The sequence below is a fragment of the Sinohyriopsis cumingii genome, chromosome 2 (assembly GCF_028554795.1).
Source record: "Sinohyriopsis cumingii isolate HCF-2022 chromosome 2, ASM2855479v2, whole genome shotgun sequence".
Taxonomy (NCBI): Eukaryota; Metazoa; Mollusca; class Bivalvia; order Unionida; family Unionidae; genus Sinohyriopsis; species Sinohyriopsis cumingii.
Genome location: NC_142962.1, coordinates 157938207 through 157962883, shown reverse-complemented (window position 1 = coordinate 157962883; position 24677 = coordinate 157938207). Strand labels below are relative to the sequence as shown.

The 24677-nt window shown below is 34.1% G+C and overlaps 1 protein-coding gene across 2 annotated transcripts; it reads left to right on the top strand.

Annotated features, from left to right (window-relative positions):
* The first annotated feature begins 412 nt into the window (after positions 1-412).
* LOC149806182 (uncharacterized) lies at positions 413-24389 on the top strand. Of its 2 annotated transcripts, none has more exons than XM_089951094.1 (4): positions 413-542; positions 15013-15073; positions 17268-17545; positions 20765-24389. In XM_089951094.1, the coding sequence occupies exons 2-4, from the start codon at positions 15028-15030 to the stop codon at positions 20894-20896; spliced, it is 456 nt and encodes a 151-aa protein (XP_089807220.1). In that variant the 5' UTR covers positions 413-542; positions 15013-15027; the 3' UTR covers positions 20897-24389. The 2 variants fall into 2 exon arrangements, with proteins under 2 accessions (XP_089807220.1, XP_089807221.1); XM_089951095.1 differs by lacking the exon at positions 413-542 and adding an exon at positions 571-591.
* The last annotated feature ends 288 nt before the right edge of the window (positions 24390-24677 follow it).

Below are 24677 nucleotides of genomic sequence, written 5' to 3'. Positions count from 1 at the left end.
TAGAAACCAGAAAGGACAATAAGCAGTCTTTCTGCTTGTTTACATCGAGAGCTTCCATTTACTTCGCAAATCAAATAAATCGACAGTGTGAATAGCCCCTTTGCGACAGCCAGGTTGAAATTATAAATCGATGAATGAAATGACTATAGTCTGCATTTTTGTTGTTGTTTTGTTTTGTTATCCTTGATATATTTTGTTGTTAAAATCTGGTGTGTGTTTGTGTGTGTGTGTGTGTGTGTGTGTGTGTGTGTGTGCGAATACTATAATTCATAATTCTGACATGCATTACTTGTGTTATCTGCTGATTTACCCTAAATAAATACATTATTATTATTATTATTGCGTCTCGCCTGCACATAACGAATAATTCCGCGCCCATCGAGTTAATGTCAATCTAATAAAATATCCGTTTAAAAACCAGTCTGACGACCCAGTTTGGATTGTTTTCCTTTTGTCTTCGTCATATGATTCTGAGTTGACAGTAGTTGATTTCGAAAGTGACAGAGAGAAAGGCGAAAATACATCACATTTACAAATAAAAGGTATAACTGAGGCTATAGAATAGGTACCTAGGGAGCGAAGGTAGCCACGGTAAGGTTCACTGATGATTTACCATGTCATCATGAGGCAGTAGGACGTTGCTCATAAGTATATAATGGAGTTTGTTTTAGAATACTAAATACAGTTACATTACTGTACACAAGAACAGAATTTGCTACTTTAGAAAAGTACTAAAAGAGCAGTAAAATGTTGCATGAAACAAATTCACGTTTCCCTCTTCTTTCATGCTTGTAAAGTCCAATCCCAACGACAGCGAAGAAATCTATGCTAATGCACTTTAGCATTTTGTTTCACCTTTTCAGAAGTACACCGCCGTCTGACTTTTCTGCGCATCTAAGGATTTCGTTACCAATATTGGCCCAAAACGCATACCGAATTAGATCGATTGATGAAAATCAAATACTGCAATGCTTACCATTTGAAAAGTTGTAATTGTCACCAGAATATTGTTCAAAATAATACTATAGTATTAGTACAAGTCAAATGGGTCATGTATGCGCATTTACTGTGAATTGTTATTTAAAAATTTAACACTCCTTTTCTTTAACCAAAGTCTATTAAATCCTGATTTTTAATGATCTGCACCTTAACTATTTTCAAGAAACTTCCAGACAAAAATTATCAATCTCTACGGTCTTTTACAACGGTGGCCATGTACTAAACTTGGGTAAAAAAAGAGCACGTCAAGTGGAATCATCACGATGTAAGATAGCATAAGTTTGATTATCAATATGCTTATCTTTCATTATTACATCACAGCGCACGACGCTTAATCTGGATTGTACTGGATCACACCTTTAGGTTCATTTAATCCAAAAATGTCTACATACTTTAACCTTGATTTCGCCTTATGCACCTCTCGGGGCATCTAAAAATTGACCTTGCAAAGGAATATGGATGTATCCAAATGAAGTGAATCTTTGCCACATAAAGTTATGTTGAATCAAATTCTAAGAAATGACACCCATTACTAAAACAGTCTATTTTGAATGCCTACTGCAAGTATTTCAAAAAAGTCCATGGGCTGTACATACTCAGAGACACAGGCCATGGGCTGTACGTACTCAAAGACACAGGCCATGGGCTGTACATACTCAAAAACACAGTTCTCTGTGCCCAAAAGGGCTCTATTTTTTTATACTATTATTTGTTATACAATGTACTATTTCTCTAATACTACTTTGAAAAGAAACAAAATGTTACTAACTGGATCAGAACTGTTGATGTTCATTAGCAATCCACAACATGTCACACTTGAAACTGTTTCTTTTTTACACTTTTGATGTTCAGAGATGCCGCTTAGTATGTTCAGCCAGTGTTGCATTACTTGAGTGTCTGTCAAAGCAACGTTTTAGTCAGTCTTCACTTGTAATCTCACCTCCACCAAAGGACAACCAAGTTTTAATAAAAACCTTAAAAGTCACCATTGATGAACTATAATACTTTTCTTACTTATAACACCTGAGAAGACATTATGCATATGGCCTGATTGCAGTGATAAGGTAATTAATGAACAGCTTGTTGTGTACACCTTAGCCTCAGTCTGAGTGCTCGGTCACGCATCACTTCACCAGTCATAACCACTGCTGGAATGGTTCCAGTCACCAGTAGATTGATTCAGGCTGATTTCTCTAATACATGGATATAATGCATACAAATATTTTTTATCTTATTTCAGTTTTTTTTATATAAATTTGTAATCTGCTCATTTACAAAAGCAATAGATATCAATTATAAATCATTACCAGTATGTACAGTAGGCAGCCTTAAAAATGGTATTTTTGTTCTACCACCAGTAGAATCATGTTCAAGTCATGTGGGCATTAATTATTGGTAACCCAGGCAATCTGTTACCCATCGACAGGTCACAAGCTTCTTTTTGAACACAAAATTTACAGCTTTTGTTAAATGTATGGTAAGTATGTGGTCTTCATAAAGGTAAGGGGTGTACATGGGGATAAATATAAAATATTTTCATGTCTTTCAGCCACTTGAAAATAATAATCAGTGTGACTTCCTTTTTCCATGCTTCAGTATGGAAAAGGAGTGAACATTGTGCCCTCTTTGTGGAAAAATGTGCCTATGATGGATGATAAATATAGACTCCTTTATAGAGATAGTCAGTATAGACTCCTTTGTATGGATGATCAGTATTGACTCCTTTGTAGGGATGATAAATATGGATTCCTGTGTAGGATATTGATAAATATAGACTCCTTTGTACAGATGATAAATATAGATTCCTTTGTAGGGGTGATAAGTATAGACTCCTTTGTAGGGATGATAAATATAGACTTTTTGTAGGGATGATAAATACAGATTCCTTTATAGGGATAATCAGTATAGACTCCTTTGTATGGATGATAATTATAGATTCCTTTGTAGGGATGATAAATATTGATTCCTTTGTAGGGATGATAAATATAGATTCCTTTGTAGGATATTGATAAATATAGACTTCTTTGTAGGGATGATAAATATAGACTCCTTTGTACAGATGATAAATATAGGCTCCTTTGCAGGGATGATAAATATAGACTCCTTTGTAGAGATGATCAATATAGACTCCTTTGTAGGGATGATAAATATAGACTCCTTTGTACAGATGATAAGTATAGACTTCTTTGTAGGGATGCTCAATATAGACTCCTTTGTAGGGATGATAAGTATAGATTCCTTTATACAGAATATAAATATAGACTCCTTTGTAGGGATGATCAATATAGACTCCTCTGTAGGGATGATCAATATAGACTCCTTTGTAGGGATGATTGATATAGACTCCTTTGTAGGGATGATCAATCTAGAATCCTTTGTAGGGATGATAAGTATAGACTTTGTAGGAATTATCAATATAGACTTTGTAGGGTTGATCAGTATAGATGCCTTTGTAGGGATGATAAGTATAGACTTTGTAGAGATGATCAGTATAGACGACTTTGTAGGAATTATCAATATAGACTTTGTAAGGATGATCAGTATAGACTCCTTTGTAGGAATTATCAATATAGACTTTGTAGGGTTGATCAGTATAGATGCCTTTGTAGGAATGATCAGTATAGACTCCTTTGTAGGGATGATAAATATAGACTGCTTTGTAGAGATGATAAATATAGATTCCTTTGTAGGAATGATAAATATAGACTCCTTTGTAGGGATGATAAGTATAGTCTTTTTAGGGATGATCGGTACACTCCTTTGTGGTTATGATGATCAGGATAGGCTCTTGAAGGGATGATAAATATAGACTCCTTTGAGGGGATGATAAAAATAGACTCCTTTAAGGGGATGATAAATATAGACTCCTTTGCTGGGATGATCAATATAGACTCCTTTGTAGGGATGATAAATATAGATTCCGTTGTAGGGAATGATAAATATAGATTCCTTTGTCGGATATTGATAAATATAGACTCCTTTGTACAGATGATAAATATAGACTCCTTTGTAGGGATGATAAATATAGACTCCTTTGTAGGGATGATAAATATAGACTCCTTTATTGGGATGATTAGGATACACTCTGTTGTATGGTCAGGTTCTTGTTTTTGTATTTGGCTAAATAAGATGGAAAAGAAATGGTAAAAATCATCTCAGAGGTACCATTGATATTTCAGCTGCCACCATGTCATCATGGATTATTTTATGAATAAAGCTTATCAGTCTCTCACTGAGAGATCTTTTGTCCATGAGAATCAAAGCCCATGCAGTTTGGACTAATGCTGCATATTGAGCCGTTCTTAATCATGCTTCTTAACATGGCTTCATGAAAGTCACATTCTGGAGGTCTCACTCCACCTTATTTTCATTCTACTGTTTTCTGTGTTGGGTCAGATTGAGGGCATTTATGCATTAGGCTTAAATGTCTCAGCCCAGCAAGTTGTCAAGCATCCTCCAGTATGCAGTAGAGCACCCTGCTAAGGAACAGATGTCATGTTTCCATCGATAGCTGGTCATGGGGTCCGTGACCTCCCTCTAGGCAATGTAGTGATAACAGAAAATGTATTACTGCTTGAAAATGTACTGGGTGTGTGTAAAACTAGTTAATAATGTAATTCTTGCATGGTAAGATTCCCTCCTCTCTAGCGGCTTATACATCCTTTCAGTCTCTGTCAAGAGTCAAACAAGGACTACTGTGAATGGCACATGTGACTAACATGTCAGACTTAGTTTCTTTTGTTCTAGACTTGCAGTCGTTAATTGGAAGACTGGAGTAAGGAAAGTGATAGTTGCATAATAAAAACAGGTAGTATGACATAATAAAAATTAGCTCTACCCTCCCTCTCCCTCAAGTTTACTAGTCGTTTTGCATATTTTTCCATTTGTTGTGGACTTTTTCAAAGATACTTGGTTATGTAGCAGACACTTGATATTTTTGTGGGTGGGTTGTTGTGATGCTTTTCTTGTGTAGTTTGTACCATTTTATTGAGGATTTAAGTTAATTACCATCTTTCAGTATGTCTATAGGACATTTTTGTTACAAACACCATTTTTGTGTTAAAATATTTATTTTGTGCTCTGTTATATTTTTGATCTGTGTTTATGGTTCTGATGTTTTTGGGTACATTTTTATTTCTTCATAGTAATGTCACTTTCATAAAGTGGAGAATAGGCTTGCTTATCATTAGAAATAGACTCAACATGTTTCATGTATGCTTCAGATTCTCAAAACTTGGGAGAACTACATTTCACCAGTTAGATTGCTGATAATGAGTGCCATTTATTTATAGTTATATTACCTGCAGAAGGAAAAAAGAAATCATAGAAGCAATGGAAGAATATGTCAGTATTTTTAATAAGAACAAACCACTAAAGTAAAACAGAGAATAACTAAAATAGAAGAAACATCAAAACCAATATGATAAAATAAGTGTTACATCAGGAGTTATTTACCAATTGCTGGAGTCACACTTGTATATGCCTACCTTGTGGGGGTCATGAATATGTCCCCATCGCTGTTCTGAATGATAGATCTTGTGTTTACTAAATGACTTCCAGTCTGGTGTGATATGTTGTAGAAACATCATCTTTGCTTCTTTACTAAATGACTTCCAATCTGATGTGATATGTTATAGAAACATCATCTTTGCTTGATTACTAAATGACTTCCAATCTGGTGTGGTATGTTGTAGAAACGTCATCTTTGCTTGATTACTAAATGACTTCCAATCTGGTGTGATATGTTGTGGAAACATCATCTGTGCTTGATCTGGCATTGTTGATACACTTTCACACTAGCTGATAGATATCATGCCTGGGATTCAGCTTGCTGCATTGCTATGTGGTTAACAGAACAGTATACCTTGCTCTGACAGACAGAAGCCTTGATTTAGTGAAACAACATGACTGTCTTCCTTTATTCATACTTATTTATTTCATGACTCTATGATCTTACCTTTCAGTTCTTCATTGCTGTTTAAGAGTCATATCTACTGTAGGAGATGGGGAAGTAGGCGATGCAAGAACTGCCCTCCTTCGGCTTTTCATGGTAGCTTGTACCATCATGCAAGATATGTTTCTGATAGATTTAGCCTTCAGGGTAGGTGGATTGCATGCTCAGTTGGTTGACCTGAACTACATTCCTGAGTTTTATTTGCATGCTCAGTTGGTTGACCTGAACTACATTCCTGAGTTGGAGAGTGGTTTTGTCCTTTGTTTATGCTGCCTATTTTGGAGAGTGGTTTTGTCCTTTGTTTATACTGCCTATTTTGGAGAGTGGTTTTGTCCTTCACTTGTGATCCAGGGTCATAGCATCCATGGTGGAGTTTGGATGCTAGTGCATTTCTTCTGTAATTAATTTGATATGGTAATGTATTTAACAGAAAGGAAAGTTGTATCATAAACTATGTTTCTTCTAGAATACTTGTATTATAAACTATGTTTTTTCTAGAAAACTAACACAATTATATTACCATGGAGCCCACGTACGCTTCCATGCAAATGCAGGCGTCTTTCTTGGCACTTTGCATGACTTTAAACAGTATATGGGCAGACCCAAGTGGTGGCAAGGGAGTGTATTATATAGTATCTTGAAAATGGTACTTCCCATAGATATTATTTTTGAGGTTTGTTTGATGTATTAATGGGAATGTCAAGTTTTTTGCCTCCCAGGAAGGGGAGGGATTTGGAAGGTAGCAGAAGATTATTCATGACTGGAATGTAGTTACTATTTTGGAGAAAAAAAGCATCATTTATAAATAATAAATCTCTTTTTCATTTTTTTTGAAAATCATGCATTTAATAAACATGACCTCTCAGCAAGTCATTGCAAAATTTAAGAGCACATTTAGTTGAAGGGGAATTCCAGATATTGCAGTGTCTGTTAATGGGATTCAGTTGACCTCTTAAGATTTTAGCGACTACACTGAGAAATGTAGCTTCACACAAGTATTTTCCAGTTCCCACTACCCACAAGCAAACAGCAGAAAATGGTACACTGAACAGGATCGTGTGTTCTTCCTCTAATGTCTTAAAATAGACCCACACTGATAACACTGACTAAAACATGACCAGTCTGGTTGAAGTGAAATGCCAGATGAGGACCATGTTTCCAACCATTTCAAACCTCAACCCCAAGTGGCATCAGGCAGAGACGTTCAGAGTATACATTATGAATTCTTATGTCACCATTGTCACCGTGCATAACTGCAACATCACATTCAGTTCAAGTCTTAATTATCAATGTTCCTTCCCAAGCTACATCCATACAGAAATACATGAATTTACAAATAAATTTCCATATGCACATAATACACAGATAAAACGAAAATTGAACTGAGCTCAGACATGTTGCCACTTCTTCCCATTTTTGTGTGTGAAGATGTTAACTGATTTTGCATTAGCATCCATCTCTCCTTTAGACATGTAATCTATTCATGTAGAAATGTTGGTATCAAATTTTATTCTTTGCATGATATGTAAGAATCCAAATTTAAAGCATATTCAGTTTGTTTTAATTGCCATTTGAGTTGAGTCCTCCTCAATGGATACATCATTACGGTGGCACTCTACAGTTTTGTACTTTGCATAGGGTTAGATTTTTAAAGAAAAGGAATTTCCCAGGTTTTCCTCACTGGTTATATTCAGTGTTTAAAAAAAACCTTGTGTACCTTTGATATTGTTAAAAAAAACCATTTAATTCTCCTTACATGTATTTTGGTGTGATTGATGGATGTAGTTTGCGTTGTAGAGTATACAGCTTGACCTTACTTGATTTGCACCTATAAAAAAATTGCTAGCTCCACTTCATTTTCATTTCCTGGACTTCAAAGGTAAATTATAAAAAGAAGGGTATAACATATTTTTGTTTGTATATTTTTGTACTTCATTGCTCTTTAAATAGCTTGTATTGTTTAGACTGGCAAAATTCATTTTTTTCCTCTTTTAATAACTGCTAAAGATAGTCGACTTTAGGCTATTTCAGGCTGATGCTTTGAGCACATAGGGGTAGCCATTTGGTTAGCTGTTTCCTTTGCTGATGTACTATTTCAGCAAGTACAATATCCAAAGAACTTTCAGCCACAGTACATGAAAATAAGATGTGTGCTTACAATCTGTCTACTGTAAATGTTGCAAATCCAAAAAACTTCAATTTACACCTGATATTCTTTCAGAAGTATCAGATTAAACAGCTTGGCCTCCATTGTACATGTGTCTCAGAAGTAAATAATATCTAAGGTGGGATTAGTACATATAATGTATGAATGCTAGCTGTGAAGCATATTAGGGTAAAATATCTTGCAACACAAAGTCTCACACCACAATTTAAAATAATTAGATCTAAGCAGCAATGCAAAGAATTAAGGAACATGTAATTGCATATACTGCAACAAAGTAATTATGGTACATGTAATTGCAGATACTGCAGCAAAGTAATTATGGAACATGTAATTGCATATACTGCAGCAAAGTAATTATGGAATATGTAATTGCATATACTGCAGCAGAGTAATAAAATGCAAGGAATGAGTTCATTTATGTACATTGAACAGTACTATCAGTCATTTTCAAACCACTTTTTAAGCCAAAATTTATAAGATATTTACCAGTATTAAAATATGACATGCACTTCCTAAAGCAGAAAGAGTTGTATTAGTAATATATTTGATTTCTTGTGCAGTATTCTAACATTGAAATAATACCAAAAGTTGTTTTTGATCAAGTAAGCAGAAAATTCTAGTTACAGTTTATATACATGTAGATTGTTAAGATATACACTAGACATAATAGAAATGTAATCAAAATGCCTTTCACAATTTCATGGACATATGTCACAATAGAGCACTTGCACATTCTTGGTGTAAATAACTAAGTATATTTGTGGTGTGTTAATTATTTTTTTTAAATATAATTATTTAAAGTAAAGTTTTCTAAGTTTGCTTGCTCCTAAATTTATATTTTCTGCTGATGTACTCTTTCGAGAATGTCATTAGAGAACTGGAAAGAGAAAAGTGGAAATAACAGTTTTTCATCAGCACCACTCAGCAGATGCTGCAAAAGTATGAATATTTTAGTGTAAATTGCTTGAATTAAAATATGTATATGATTATTGACTGCACAAGATTGTGCATCAAAACTTTAATATACTTTCTCCATGCACATTTAATTTTTTTTAAGTAATAGGGAATGTTGATTCTGATGGACATTTCTAATGGGTCAAATTAGAATTTAATTTTTGGGAGAAATGACTTCTCCTTTTGAACAGAATACAGAGAAATGAATTCTGAACAGGGAGAAGTTGCAGCAAAGCAAGAAACTATATATCTATATTATTATCTTTGTTTATTATAAAACATTTTGTAAGTATTGGAATGTACCATACTCATGCAGTGTATTATACTTGAAACTGTATGTCAGAGAAAAATATTTAGTGTATTTTGACCATATGACTTAAAAAATAAAAACAAATCAAACTATACATTGTAATTATTTTTAACTGACATGGGTACCAAGATTACAGCATTGGTAACAAACATCATCTGTCACTTATGCAACAAATTTAATTTTGTACTACATGTAGTTTCTTCACTAGAGAATGGCAGTTGAAACATTTGTAAACACGTTTGCAACAGTCCGTATGAGACAAGAGCATGTACAGTTGTCTTCAACGTCATAGTGTTCGTCTGTTCAAACCACACGGACGAGTAATCTGAGCTTTCCATGTTGAGAGAGCTGATTCTAAATTAAATGGGACTCTTTCAGCTGTCAGTTTTTGGTGAAGTTTTAAAAATTAGTGGCTTTTGAATAACTATTTATACCTATGTAATGAGAATGATGTAATCTAGATGAAACACTACCTCAGCTGTTCATCAACGATCAACGATAAGTGTTACACTAACTGAATAGGGACAGTACAAATATGGAAATATGGCATGGCACATGCCATTTAGGTACATCTGATTTTCAAAGTGGAATTTTGTCATGACACTCACTTTCTAGCTTCATTGCAACAATCCCTAGATATGATTGAAAATTTATGGTTTTAATAATTGTATATGTTATCGCAATAATGTCGCATTTGGGTTGGATATTTTTTCTTTGCTACTTTTTCTCTTATTTTCAGAAAATTGAGTGATGGAAGAAAACAACCTTGACCATAAGTTTCAGCATTTACTGATTCCTCCATTATAGCCTTGTTCCACACAATTCTGACCAACAAATTTTTATATTTAGCTTAAATCTTTTGTCACATAATAGTTAACTTTACCTTCTATGAATTATATAATCTCCTTAAAATTTATGTGCTCTATAAATTATGAAAACAGACAGTCTGATAAAGACATATTTCCAACACATGTTGCTTGGCTGTCATTATTATCCATTGGCAGGTTCATTTACTGTTGCAGAGCTATTTTATGAAGAAAATAATGCAGGTATGGCAGTTAAAATCTTCAAAATATACATTTAAAAAGTGCTTTCACCAATTCAATTCTTAAAGCACAAAATGTTTTTTATGTATTGATGATTTAGTTTTCATCATCAAATGATAACTTACAGAAATCGGGTTGTGATATCTTGCAAGGAGAATGAGTTAATGGTCAGTCAGTTATTAAAATACACGCCTGTGTCGTGTAAATGTGAAAGAGTTATGAACACATGCTTAGACCATTTCATCAGGGACTTAACACTAACCACTTAGCTGTGTTGAGAAAGAGAAAAAGGCAATGTTTAGATTTTTTTTGCCCACCTCGCTTGGTAGTGTGACCTCTGAATTTTCTATTGTGAAATCTGGTTTATTTAGCAAGGTAGCTGGATTAGGATTCTAGGTAAATACAAAAGAAAACACCTGGGAAAGAGTACCATTTTGCACCCCAAATCTCAAACTTAACAGATACTTACCCAAATCCTAACCCTGGGCTTTTTATGTGTACAAATACATGTACATAGAAATATACCCTATACATGTAATCTGTTGATTGGAAACCATATTGATTTTAAGGACAGAAAGTAGAATCGATAAGCAACCAAGTTTGCATTTTGCCTTTAAATTAAATGATTTGTTATTTAATGCATACTGTATTTGAAATGGACTATTTAATTGGTTGGGAACCATTCATTAAATCAAGTGTATAATCTCAAACCATGTGTCACACCCATAATAGGGTATAGGTGTACATGTCATGTAATTTGTGTCAGAAAGTTTTTGTTTTAATAAACAAATCCTGAATAAACCCTTGATTTCCACTCCCATACACAGGCTAAAATGGACATGCAAGCTAGGTAGGTTCCTGTTTTTACCTTGTTATGTGATTGGTCATGAGCAAGATTGACACACTTGTATAAAAACCGGGTTACCATGACCCATATATGACACTCCAATTGTCTTAATTAAGCATTGGTTAGCTCAGTTTGTCATATACTGTTGCTTTGTTGATGCATCCTAAGAAATATTGTGACCTTTGGTCATAATAAGGTCACCATGACCAATATTTAATGCTTCTGTGTTTGCATTAATCATTGTTGTTTAGCTCAGTTACTCAGTTTCATGTGCACACTGGCTGCAGAGAGTTAATTAACTTTATGTTTAGATGCATCATGAGAACAAGTACTATACCTTTTAGATGCATCATGAGAACAAGTACTATGCCATTTAGATGCATCATGAGAACAAGTACTATTATAGTCTATACCATTTAGATGCATCATGAGAACAAGTACTATGCCATTTAGATGCATAATGAAAACAATTACTATTATAGTCTATACCAATTAGATGCATCGTGAGAACAAGGACTATGCCATTTAGAGGCATCATGAGAACAAGTACTGTTATAGTCCATGCCATTTAGATGCATCATGAGAACAAGTACTATGTCATTTAGATGCATCATAAGAACAAGTATTATGCCATGTAGATGCATCATGAGAACAAGTAATATGCCATTTAGATGCATCATGAGAACAAGTACTATACCATTTATATGCATTATGAGAACAAGTACTGTTATAGTCTATACCATTTAGTTGCATCATGAGAACAATTACTATTATAGTCTATGCCATTTAGATGCATTATGAGAACAAGTACTATACAATTTAGTTGCATCATGAGAACAAGTACTGTTATAGTCTATACCATTTAGATGCATCATGAGAACAAGTACTATACCATTTAGATGCATTATGAGAACAAGTACTATTATAGTCTATACCATTTAGTTGCATCATGGGAACAAGTACTGTTATGGTCTATACCATTTAGGTGCATCATGAGAACAAGTACTGTACCATTTAGTTGCATCATGAGAACAAGTACTATTATAGTCTATACCATTTAGATGCATCATGAGAACAAGTACTATACCATTTAGATGCATCATGAGAACAAGTACTGTTATAGTCTATACCATTTAGTTGCATCATGAGAACAAGTACTATTGTAGTCTATACAATTTAGATGCATCATGAGAACAAGTACTATTATAGTCTATACCATTTAGTTGCATCTTGAGAACAAGTACTATTATAGTCAATTCCATTTAGATGCATCATGAGAACAAGTATTATTATAGTCTATACCATTTGGATGCATTATGAGAATAAGTACTATACCAAGTACACCCAAGAACATTTGGGTTTTTTTCCCCAGACTTAAGCAAAATGAGGATATAGCAACATCTGTTCAAGAGATTGTGGAAATGTTCAACAATTTCTTCATAAGCATCTCCAGTAACAGTATTCAGAACCAGACAAACGACTCAGTTTAACTTGATGCTCTTCAGTCATTTATAAGAGCTAAAATTTGTGATGATAATTATTTTTCAGTAGCTAATGTTAGTGAACCTGATGTTTTTGATATGCTAATTAAGCTGAATATTAATAAATCCTCTGGATTGGATGGTATTGGTCCATGAATTATTAAAATTGCTGAACCAATAATAACAAAGTCATTAACGCATATCATAAACTTAAGTTTAATGAGTGGTAATTTTCCAGAAACACTGAAATGTGCAAGGTTACATCTATCTTTAAGAAAGGAGAAAAGGAGGATCCAGAAAATTACAGACCAGTATCAATTTTGCCTGTATTGTCAGAATTATTTGAAAAGTATGTAGCAATTCATAATAATCATCTGTTATCAAATGTCAAATATGTAAAGCTTGTAGGTGTGTCCATAGATAATAATTAATTATGGAATGACCATATTGATAAGCTTAGTAAAACACTGTCATCCAAAAATGTCCTACTCAGCAGAATCAAGAATATTTACCTATGGAAACTTGCAATCTATACTACAAGTCATATATTCTTCCAGCAATGGATTATTGTTCAAATGTATGGGGATACTGTGCTAAATCTGAGCTTGACAGGATTTATAAACTTAAGAAACTAGCAGCATGCATAATGTTAGATGCATCTATTATTGATCATCCCTCAAAAGCATTGTTTACAGAACTCAAATGTTTCACAATATATGACAGGATAGATTTTAACAAGGCAGTTCTTTTATATAAATGTCTACATGGAACTGCACCATAGTATCTTCAGGACTTATTCAGGCCGTTTTCAATACATTACCAGTTGAGATCAATATCACATGGAAACCTAGCACCAAAACCAAGAACAGAGCAATTTAAAATGAACTTCCAATACTCTGGTACAGTTCTGTGGGACAAACTTCCACTACATGTAAAATCTGCTGAAAATATTAGAGTATTTAAGAAGAGATATCATGAGCATGTATATGTTTCTAATAGATAATGGAATTTAGTATTTTATTAGTAAACATGTTAAAATAAACAGTAATTATTGCTATCTTCATATAATGTGCATTGTTATCCTCTCCTTAAGAGGGCCTCGAGGGAGAATAGTCTTTGACTAATTAGTTACCCTCTATAAATAAAGCATTATTAATATTATTATTATTATTACATGTATATAATTTTAAATGCATCATGAGAACGAGTACTATACCATTTAAATGCATCATGAGAACAAGTATTAATATAGTCTATACCATTTAGATGCATCATGAGAACAAGTATTATTATAGTCTATACCATTTAGATGCATCATGAGAACAAGTACTATTGTAGTCTATACCATTTAGTTGCATCATGAGAACAAGTACTATTATAGTCTATACCATTTAGATGCATCATGAGAACAAGTACTATTATAGTCTATACCATTTAGATGCATCATGAGAACAAGTATTATTATAGTCTATACCATTTAGATGCATCATGAGAACAAGTACTATTGTAGTCTATACCATTTAGTTGCATCATGAGAACAAGTACTATTATAGTCTATACCATTTAGATGCATCATGAGAACAAGTATTATTATAGTCTATACCATTTAGATGCATCATGAGAACAATTACTATTATACTCTATGCCATTTAGATGCATCATGAGAACAAGTACTATTATACTCTATGCCATTTAGATGCATCATGAGAACAAGTACTATTATAGTCTATACCATTTAGATGCATCATGAGAACAAGTACTATTATAGTCTATACCATTTAGATGCATCATGAGAACAAGTACTATTATAGTCTATACCATTTAGATGCATCATGAGAACAAGTACTATTATAGTCTATACCATTTAAACAAACGTAAGCTCAGTGAGTTGGACATACAGCCATTGGCACTTTTCTGTTTTAGATGTATTCACATACTTTGATCATTTTGACATTTTGGCAGAAATTTCACACCTGGAATTTTTTCATTGACTGTTTCTCTTCTGTTATGTCAGAATATTATTTCTTTTACATGTTTTTAATTTAAAGTATTAACAAAGTAAAAGAATTAAAGTATTGTTCCTTATGTAAAATTACATGTATGGACTGTTTTTCAAGCTATTGTGATTAACTCTCCACATTGATACTTGTATGGACTGTTTTTCAAGCTGTTGTGATTACCTCTCCACATTGATACTTGTATGGACTGTTTTTCAAGCTGTTGTGATTACCTCTCCACATTGATATCTTTGCAGGTAAATTGAAAGACCATGGGAGATCATCCTCCGTCTTACCAGGAAACTTTCAGCCAACCAAGTAAGAAATCTTAGCATCTAAATTACTTGGTGAATGTTCAGAAGGGTTGTAGACAATTGCACAAATCATTTATCCTCGTGTTATGGGTGGATGTTGTGATACCCATTATCTGTCAATCCATCCATCCTCACATTATGGGTGGATATTTTGATACCCTTTACCTGTCAATCCATCCATCCTCACGTTATATGTGGATTTTGTGATTCCCTTTACCTGTTAATCCATCCATCCTCACTTTATGGGTTGAATATGTGATACCCTTTACCTGTCAATCCATTCATCCTCACATTATGGGTGGATTTTGTGATTACCTGTCAATCCATCCATCCTCACTTTATGGGTGGATTTTGTGATACCGTTTACCTGTCAATCCATCTTTCCTCACTTTATGGGTTGAATATGTGATACCCTTTACCTGTCAATCCATCCATCCTCACTTTATGGGTTGAATATGTGATACCCTTTACCTGTCAATCCATCCATCCTCACTTTATGGGTGGATTTTGTGATTACCTGTCAATCCATCCATCCTCACTTTATGGGTTGAATATGTGATACCCTTTACCTGTCAATCCATCTATCCTCACATTATGGGTGGATATTTTGATACCCTTTATCTGTCAATACATCCATCCCCACTTTATGGGTGGATATGTGGTTACCCTTTACCTGTCAATACATCCATCCTCACTTTATGGGTTGAATATGTGATACCCTTTACCTGTCAATCCATCCATCCTCACTTTATGGGTTTAATATGTGATACCCTTTACCTGTCAATCCATCTATCCTCACTTTATGGGTGGAATTTGTGATACCATTTACCTGTCAATACATCTATCCTCACATTATCGGTGGATATTTTGATACCCTTTACCTGTCAATACATCCATCCTCACTTTATGGGTGTATATGTGGTTACCCTTTACCTGTCAATCCATCCAGCTGTTCATTACCACATCTCCTAAACTGCATGGTGGAAATTTACAAAAGTTTGTAGATATGTGTCACTTCAGGTAACTATTTCCAACCCCCTGATGGTGATCATCCTTGGCATCCACTGCTGTGTCTATGTGTTGCCAAGTCAAAGATTCTACTGAGTTTATTATATTTGCCATATGTGTTGTCCTGATGTGTTGTCCAGATGTGTTGGCTGTATGTGTTGTCCTGATGTGTTGACCCAGCCAAGCATTCTATCAAGCTTATTGTATTTATTCTGACTTGTACACCCTAGTTTGTGTTCATGCATGTATCAGTGGAAACTGCTGTAATGTCATAAACTCCTCATGAGTCTCAAATCATGGTGAGAAGTTTGTGTTTTTGTGTTTTTTTAAATATTTTTAACATAGCTTTAACAAACTGAGTCATCACTAAACTGTCTGCAGTGTGGCAGTTTATAGTGATGTCTAGCACTGGGGCATCTTGCTGCAGACATGCAGCATCATATCTCAGCAGTCACATTATCCTGACACCAGGCTGACCAGTCCTAACGCTAACCTCTTAATGCTGGTTGCCAAGCAAGGCAGCTGCAAGTACCATTTTTGCAAGTCTTTTATATGACTTGGCCAGGGTTCAAACCCAAGACCTCATGAGGTAGAGGCTCCAACTACTTAATTCTGCCAGAGCAGTCCTGGTAAGAAAGTTCTAGGATTTGTGTAGATATGCATTAGTCTAAAATATTTTATAATAACTACCCCCTCCCATTTCACCAACACAGGGGAGGGAATGAGAAGGAGGAGGTTGGTCGCTTAGAATAATTGGGATATTTGGTTTTGTTGTATATTTTTTGTGTTAATTTTCAGTAACTGAAAATGTTAATCTTATTGAAGTTTAAAGTATTTGTATTAATTGTCAAAAATGGTTCCCCATATATACACTGACACTTTTCATGTTTAATGTATGAAATATATTGCCCTGTAAATGTATTCATCTGCATTTATGTAGGGCTGTCACTATTTAACAAAGCCAATTAAAGACTAATGTCAACAACATTTTAACTCTTTAAACATTCTTTGGCTGTTGGATTTAAACTTGCTTCCAGAATAATAGTAAATGATAGAATGAAAATTCACACACAGAGGTAGCCAGGTACACATATTTTGTAATGCAGCTTGTATGTAACATGTTGAAGAACACACACTATTCAATACAATGTATTTGGTAAGATTTGATCTTTTTTTATATATCTTTGTAGGCCAACAGAATTATCAAAGCCCACCCGTTGGGGCATACCAGGCACCTCCTGCAGGGGCATACCATGGGCCTCCAGCAGGGGCATACCAGGGTCCTCCAGCAGGGGCATATCAGGGGCCCCCAGCAGGGGCATACCAGGGGCCTCCAGCAGGGACTTATGCGCAAGGGGGTAAAGTCCCTTCATACATGGTGCCACAGTCAAGTTATGGGACCATAACAGTTACCCAGCAACATTCCCAGCCACAGGTTATTTTGGTAGGAGGATGCCCTAGCTGTAGGGTAAGGATTTGTTTTGATTTTATTCTGGGAATGTTACGGTTGGTGTCAGATGTGGTTTGGCAGATTTGTTTCAGGGTCAGGGAAAATTTGTGTTTTTTTATATATGTATTGGTCCAAAGGTATAAATCATTTTAACTGAGTTGTCAAAAGACTTCTTTTCGTGGCAAAAGACTTAATTTTCATGGTAAATATAATCTAGAAGAGAAGCCTTTTTAACACTCTTGCAGTTCAGAATCTTCTAATTTGGCTGTTTACTAACACTGTGTGTACATCTAGAAACAAAGACTTATATAGCTTTGTGTTTATTGGTTCTTTTTTTACCAAAATTCAGTCAACAAGGATATTGTGTGAACAGCCTTTTTATATACCACCATATGGTGGAATGCATTATGTTAAGATATTGTGTGAACAGCCTTTTTATATACCACCATATGGTGGAATGCATTGTGTTAAGATATTGCTCATTCTTCCATACATCTCTCTGTTCCCAACTTTATTTGCACGCAATAACTTGAGTTGTTCACCATCTTCAGTTACTAAACATTGTTGTTTGCTTGCACATTAAGTAAGGAGGAACCAAATTGATATTGGGATCAAAACCCAAAAGGTCAGGGTTACTGACTGAAGGAAGAAAAATGGTTTCTGCAGAAAACTATTTGTTATCTGCCATGTACTTTCACCAAAGCTTGAGGATGACTTGCATGATGGGTAAAAAGAAACCTATAGATTTTTGGAACAAAGTTAAAGAGTAAAAATCACTGTGACTGAGAGAAGTCATTGTGACGAAGAGAAGTCATTGTGATTAAGAGAAGTCATTGTGACTGAGAGAAGTCATTGTGACTGAGAGAAGTCATTGTGACTGAGAGATAGTGTTTGTGCAGTACCTTTAGTCCTTGACCACATACTTTAACCAGGGCTTGCACTTTTGTTTTGGAAGAGGAATGTGTTTTGGGATCTAAAGGAAGGTGAAAAAGATAAATTGGTTTTGCAGAATAACTTTATTTTGGAGTAAGTTCCTTGACCAAACATTGGAGATAGTTTTCTCCTTGGGTGATAAAGAAATCTATTGATCCTGGGGTCTAAAGATCAGGAGTCATGGTCATGGCAAGTCGAATAAGAAATTAATGGTTTCTGCACATTACATTTAGTTTAAGACTGCATTTCTTGACCAGTGTTCAAGGACATTTAGTTCAAGACTGCATTTCTTGACCAGTGTTCAAGGACATTTAGTTCAAGACTGCATTTCTTGACCAGTGTTCAAGGACATTGAAGCTCTTCAGTTAGCTATACCCTAAAAGTGCCTAATTAAAGTACTATTAAACATAGCATACATGGCAACCATTATGCTTTGGTTTAGCCTTTGTTTTTTTCCACCAATTTATGACTTACACTTGCCTGTAGATGGGTTATGCTTTTCTGGTACATAAAAAAACATAAAGTAACAAATGGTTTTGTTTGCCATTTTTAATTATCATCTCCTTAATCCCTCTCATATAAATTTGAGAATATTCTAAAAAGAAAGACTGCTGCATAAAAATAGCAGAGTTAATTTGTCTATTTTAGACCTACATGTACTTTGTATGTTTTCTATTTATGGCAACTGTATGTAACCCATTTCCATGAAAACAGATGGGTTTCTTTCATTTGAAAGATTGCCTCACAGATTCGTTATGCTGATAGTCAAGTTAGATAGTAGACCAGTCTATACTTTCAAAGAAAATGGTGCCAGATTTTTAGTGAAAGGGATTTTAGAGTTTGTCTTGAGGATGAAAACTGTTCAAACAGATCGATCTTTTATACTTAAAAACATGTACGATTGAAAAATGGACAAATCAACACTGCTTTATAAATTTCAAAAGAAGAATATAAGAGTGATGTAATGCAACACTTGGCTTGAGCACAAAAGAATGTGTGGACTTCATCATCATTCAGTGAAAGTTGTACATGTAGAGTAGTTGATTGTTAAATGTAAATAATTTGTCAGTATGTTTTTTGTTTGTATTCTGGTTCTAATCCACATTGATTTTGCCCATTTTTGCCAAGTATTTTGACCTGCAGATCCAGGTTAGTAGTAAAACTAAATGTACATTTTTCATACAATCTACTGTAATTATGGCATGTAAATTAGATTACACTTTTTATGCTCAGATCTGGCTTTTTTGCCACATATATTAGCAATAATTACACTTATACCTCTCTCGGGGTTGGCATGTATGCATTAGGCAGGTGTATAGTTTGTAGTGCTCATTTTATAAAATAATTTAACCTCAAGGAAAGAGAACTAATGAAAAATACCGTTACATTGGTAATTGTGATCAATACACAGGAATTCTCCATGAAATCAGAATACATCACATCATTGTGCATCAAGAACCAAGTTTTCATCAACTGCATCGTAGTATTAGGGGCATACATGTTACATGGATAGTTTTTAATTGCGAACTTGCACTTCTGTTAAATCAGTATGGAATATACTTTGCAAAATCTTTGGCAAAAATACATGTAGCTATAATAAAGTATTCAGAAATCTGACAAAATGGTCATTACCTTTCCAGGAATATCAGATATATTGGACAAAGCATTCTCAATAAACTTCACAAAAGAGAATTATTCTTTAAAACTTTGCCATGTCAAAAAGAGCTGAAAGAAAAGGTTAATCTATGGGGATCAAACTATACCTGAATTTTTAGGGAGAATTGACTTCTCCTTTTGGACAGTGTAGGGAGAAGTGAGAGCTGAACATTAAGAAGTGGGAGCAAAGCAAGAAATGCCCCAGTTTGTAATCATTTGAATAGGTCCCCAGTTTGTAATCATCTGAATGGGTCCCCAGTATGTAATCATTTGAATGGGTCCCCATTGTAACCATTTGAATGGGTCCCCAGTGTAACCATTTCAGATATGGTAATTAATTTACTTTACAGGTAACAAACAATTTGCTTGGTTCTACAGTTGATTTTTTTTGTTGCTCTACTTTATGTTGGCATATGGGGTGATGGCCCATGAAAAGGACCCAGTGGTTTGGTATCACAGTGGTTGAGTATGACAGTGGTTGAGTATCACAGTGGTTGAGTATGACAGTGATTTATTATCAGTCATCAGAATTAACTTCAGTCAAACAACTGGCTGTGTGTTATTTTTTAACTTTGTCACATTCATGTCATTTCATGTTCATACATTTTATTTGACATAAACAGTCATGTAAGGTATTACTTATTTCAGATTGGTGTACTCGAGGATGATTTTACCTGTCTGGGTGTGTTGTGTGCGATCATATTCTTCCCCATTGGAATTCTGTGCTGTTTGGCCATGAGGCAGAGACGGTGCCCAAATTGTGGTGCTGTGTTTGGATAGGAACAACATCTATATTGCACTTGTAGTTGGCTATATTGACATATAAGATATCATAACCCTAGATTAGAATTCAGTAAATTAGGGATTCTACTCCCTAATTTAGAACTAATTGCTTTTTTTCTACAGTTTTTTGCTGTATTTTGTGAACACCAATAGACACAACTTGAATTCATAACAGTTTTTTGCTGTATTTTGTGAACACCAATAGACACAACTTGAATTCATAACAGTTTTCATTGATTGAATACATCATAATTACAATGACAACTTTTGACTAAATAATTAAAATTTAATTGTTTTGCATAATTTGACTGTACATATATGTATTTGTAGTCCATTTTCATAAAATATTAAAATCTGCTGCTTATCTAAAGATATGCTGATAGAATTAACTGCCTAATCACATCTTGTAGCTTTGATTTTGCTGAAATAACTCATTGTGAACTTTAAACTTATGTTTGGAATCAAGCAGTCTGAACGAATGAAATTTAAGTTACCTTAAAATTGACCAATCAGAACTGGACTTGAGTTGAATTTTGGTTTAAAACATTTGATTGGTGAATTTAAAGTCTGACTGAAATTTCAGTCAGTTATGTCACTGTATTCTAGAATACAGTTTAAGGACTAAAGTTCCATTGGTGAAATCTAGGCCTGTTGTCTGGAGGTCTGCTTGCATTGTGTTTATTTAGGTTCTTCATGGTGTATTGCAACTGTAGATCCCATTCTACACTCATGATAAAATTCTTGGTATATTTCTTGTAGTTCTTTCTCATATGGTATTTGTACAGCTGTTAAGTCTAGACCTGTTAATTTTATTCTCATTTTAACCAATGACCATACGTTTGTCCAGATGATTGAGTGATTCCAGTCATTTATGTGTGTGGATATCAAATTTCATGATTTTGCACAGAGAAGCAAACATAGGGATGGTGGTCTTTATATTCATCAGTTGGCGATGGGGTTCTTTACTTTGATTTGGGGGGCTTGGGTGATACATGGTTTACAAAGAGAGGTGTACTTGTGTTCATGGGTCCTGTAGCTTCCATGGATGGTTTATTGTTTGTCGAGTCTTTAGATTTGTGGTTTGTAGCAACTGCAAAATCTGGGAAAAATTGGTACCCCACAAAAAAAAGTGAATAATAATTATTCAAAGGACAAATCGTGAGATAGGGTACATGCCAAAATGCATAGTACTGTAATTGAGGACAAGACAGGAAATTGTACTAGTACTGTATGAATTATGATGTTTGCCTATTGCTAGTATGCATTTGAAATTATATTTAGGTACCATTAATCATTGTTTAAGACATTACACATCAGTATTTAACATGTTTAGAAAAAATCCAAAACATATCTACTATCTGGAAGGGAGATTTTAGCATTGGTCAATTGGTTTTCTTCATACTAATTACCAATTAAGGGCAAGCAACATCAATTTCACTTGCTAAGCTACATTTTTGAACTTTTGTTCCCAGCTGTAGAACCTAGGATTTTTCTAGTCTTGATTACAGACTACCTTATTATACAATTTAATGAATTATCTTCCCAGTTCAAATGATTATACAGGGTAACCCCCACCCCAAAAGTTTTAAAGTTGTCATGGATAATGAGCACAGGTTTGTGATTTAAAATCACATGCTAAAATGGTCTTTAACTAAAAGAAATAGATAATTCCCAAAAATATATTATGAATTTTGTTGCTGTAAAGCAAATTTTTTACATTAAGATTCTATTTGAAAAAAATGAATATTGTTTTTGTGAAGTATATTTAACTACAGATGAATTCTTATTGTAGCCACGGAAGAAGTACTATTTGCTTGTAATAGGTGCAAGGGAAAGTTAAAAAATTACTGACATTTTTCATTATTTATAAAGAAAAAGTAAAGATTGCTCAAGTGAAGATATCTCAGAAGCTAATTCCAAGGAACAGCAATTTAACAATTTTAGCAATTTATTATCCCTTCAGATCCATTTCTCTTGCAAACTCTATCTTTGCTGTGTATTCCATCACTGAACAGGACCTCTTATTTAGCCACATTTTAATGTTATTGCTCCATACTAGTTTTGTCTCCATTTCCCTTTGTCACAAAGGGCAAATTCTAAACTTCTCTCTAATTTGATGCCTTTTACCCCAAACATCATTTATCCACCGTACTTCATTTTTGCATATGTAGAGTGTCTCATACTTTTTGTTACATAAATAAATGTGGATTCTTGTCAATACCATGGAACTATTGTGATCTGAAGGGCTGATTCCTAATAAGTACAGTACGATTAAAAAAGCTTGTTTGTGCTGATACCTTAACATTGATTTTTTACGTTATTCATAGAACAGAAATGCATATTAATCTAGTACACCATTGCCAACATTACCATTACATGTGAATTCAAAACTGATTTTGTGTGGAATGTTGCTGAACTTATTGGCACTGTCATACATTTTGTTTCCTCAGTACCCTGACTTCTTAATCAGTGACAAAAGTTGTGAACTTTCTAAAGGGAATAGACATGCTAGCTATCTGGCAATAGGTATCTGGATAATTTGGTAAGCCGAAAAAAAATTATACATAAGTTAAACGTTTAAGTTAAAAATAATGACTTTGCATTTGAGTGGTTTATGCACAGTGGGGGGTTAAAAGCATGGTGGCATTGGATTTATCACATTTAAAAGCATAGCCAGTGCTGTACAGTAATGAATTATTGAAGTAATCAGTTACTTGTTGTTGACTAGAACTCTTGCAGACAGAGGTGAGATGGCAGTGATTGGTAAAAGCTAATGCTTTAGACCATTTGGTTGCCGGGGTGCCCCAGATAAATTAACTAATCAATCACTTGAACAATGAAATTGTAATTGTAATCAATTTCTGCAAAAAAGTAAGGTAAGTAATTTTCATTCTGGAAAAGTAGTGCAAATTTCTAATTACTTCAAATCACAGTTACTATTTGTCATAGTTGCATCATAATGGCATAATTCGAATAATGGAGATAAGCAATATTATAGAACTGTTTAAAATTTTTGTGAAATTAGTTAAATGATATCGTATTCAATGTGTTACACTGAACTTTAAGTGCAAGAAACATTGTTCTGTGTAGAACATGAATTAGCTTATGAGAACGGTGAGTTGTGACAGACTGAACAGAAGTTAGGTAATTGTATTCTAATTAACCAGAGAAAAAAGTAATTGTAATTGATTACTTCAGTGTGACAGTAATTGTAATAAATTACTATTTTTTTAAATAGTAAATGTAAGTATAATTCATTACCTTTACAATAGTAATCTATATAACACTGAGTATAGCACACCCGCCATACCTTGTCAGCTGGGAAAGAATTGTAATCTTGATCGAATGCTAGGGCAGATTAAAAAGTTTGGTTGATAAATAGAGATTACATCAAAATGCAATGTTAACCACATGTTTTACATTAATTTACTGATTTGTTCATGTATATACATATTTTTATTTCTTTGAATAAAATAAATACATTCAAAAATTGCTTTTCTCTGTCCCTGAAAATAATACCCACCCATATGAGAAATTGTCATCCCAGATGAAACTGCTTTAATCTTTCCATTTTAAATGTATATGCAAATTTGGCCTTATTCAATGATGAATTCATTGGCCTTATTCAATAAAGGATTCATTGACCTAATTTAATAATGGATTCATTGGCCTTATTTAATAATGGATTCATTGGCCTTATTTAATAATGGATTCATTGGCCTTATTTAATAATGGATTCATTGGCCTTATTCAATAAAGGATTCATTGGCCTTATTCA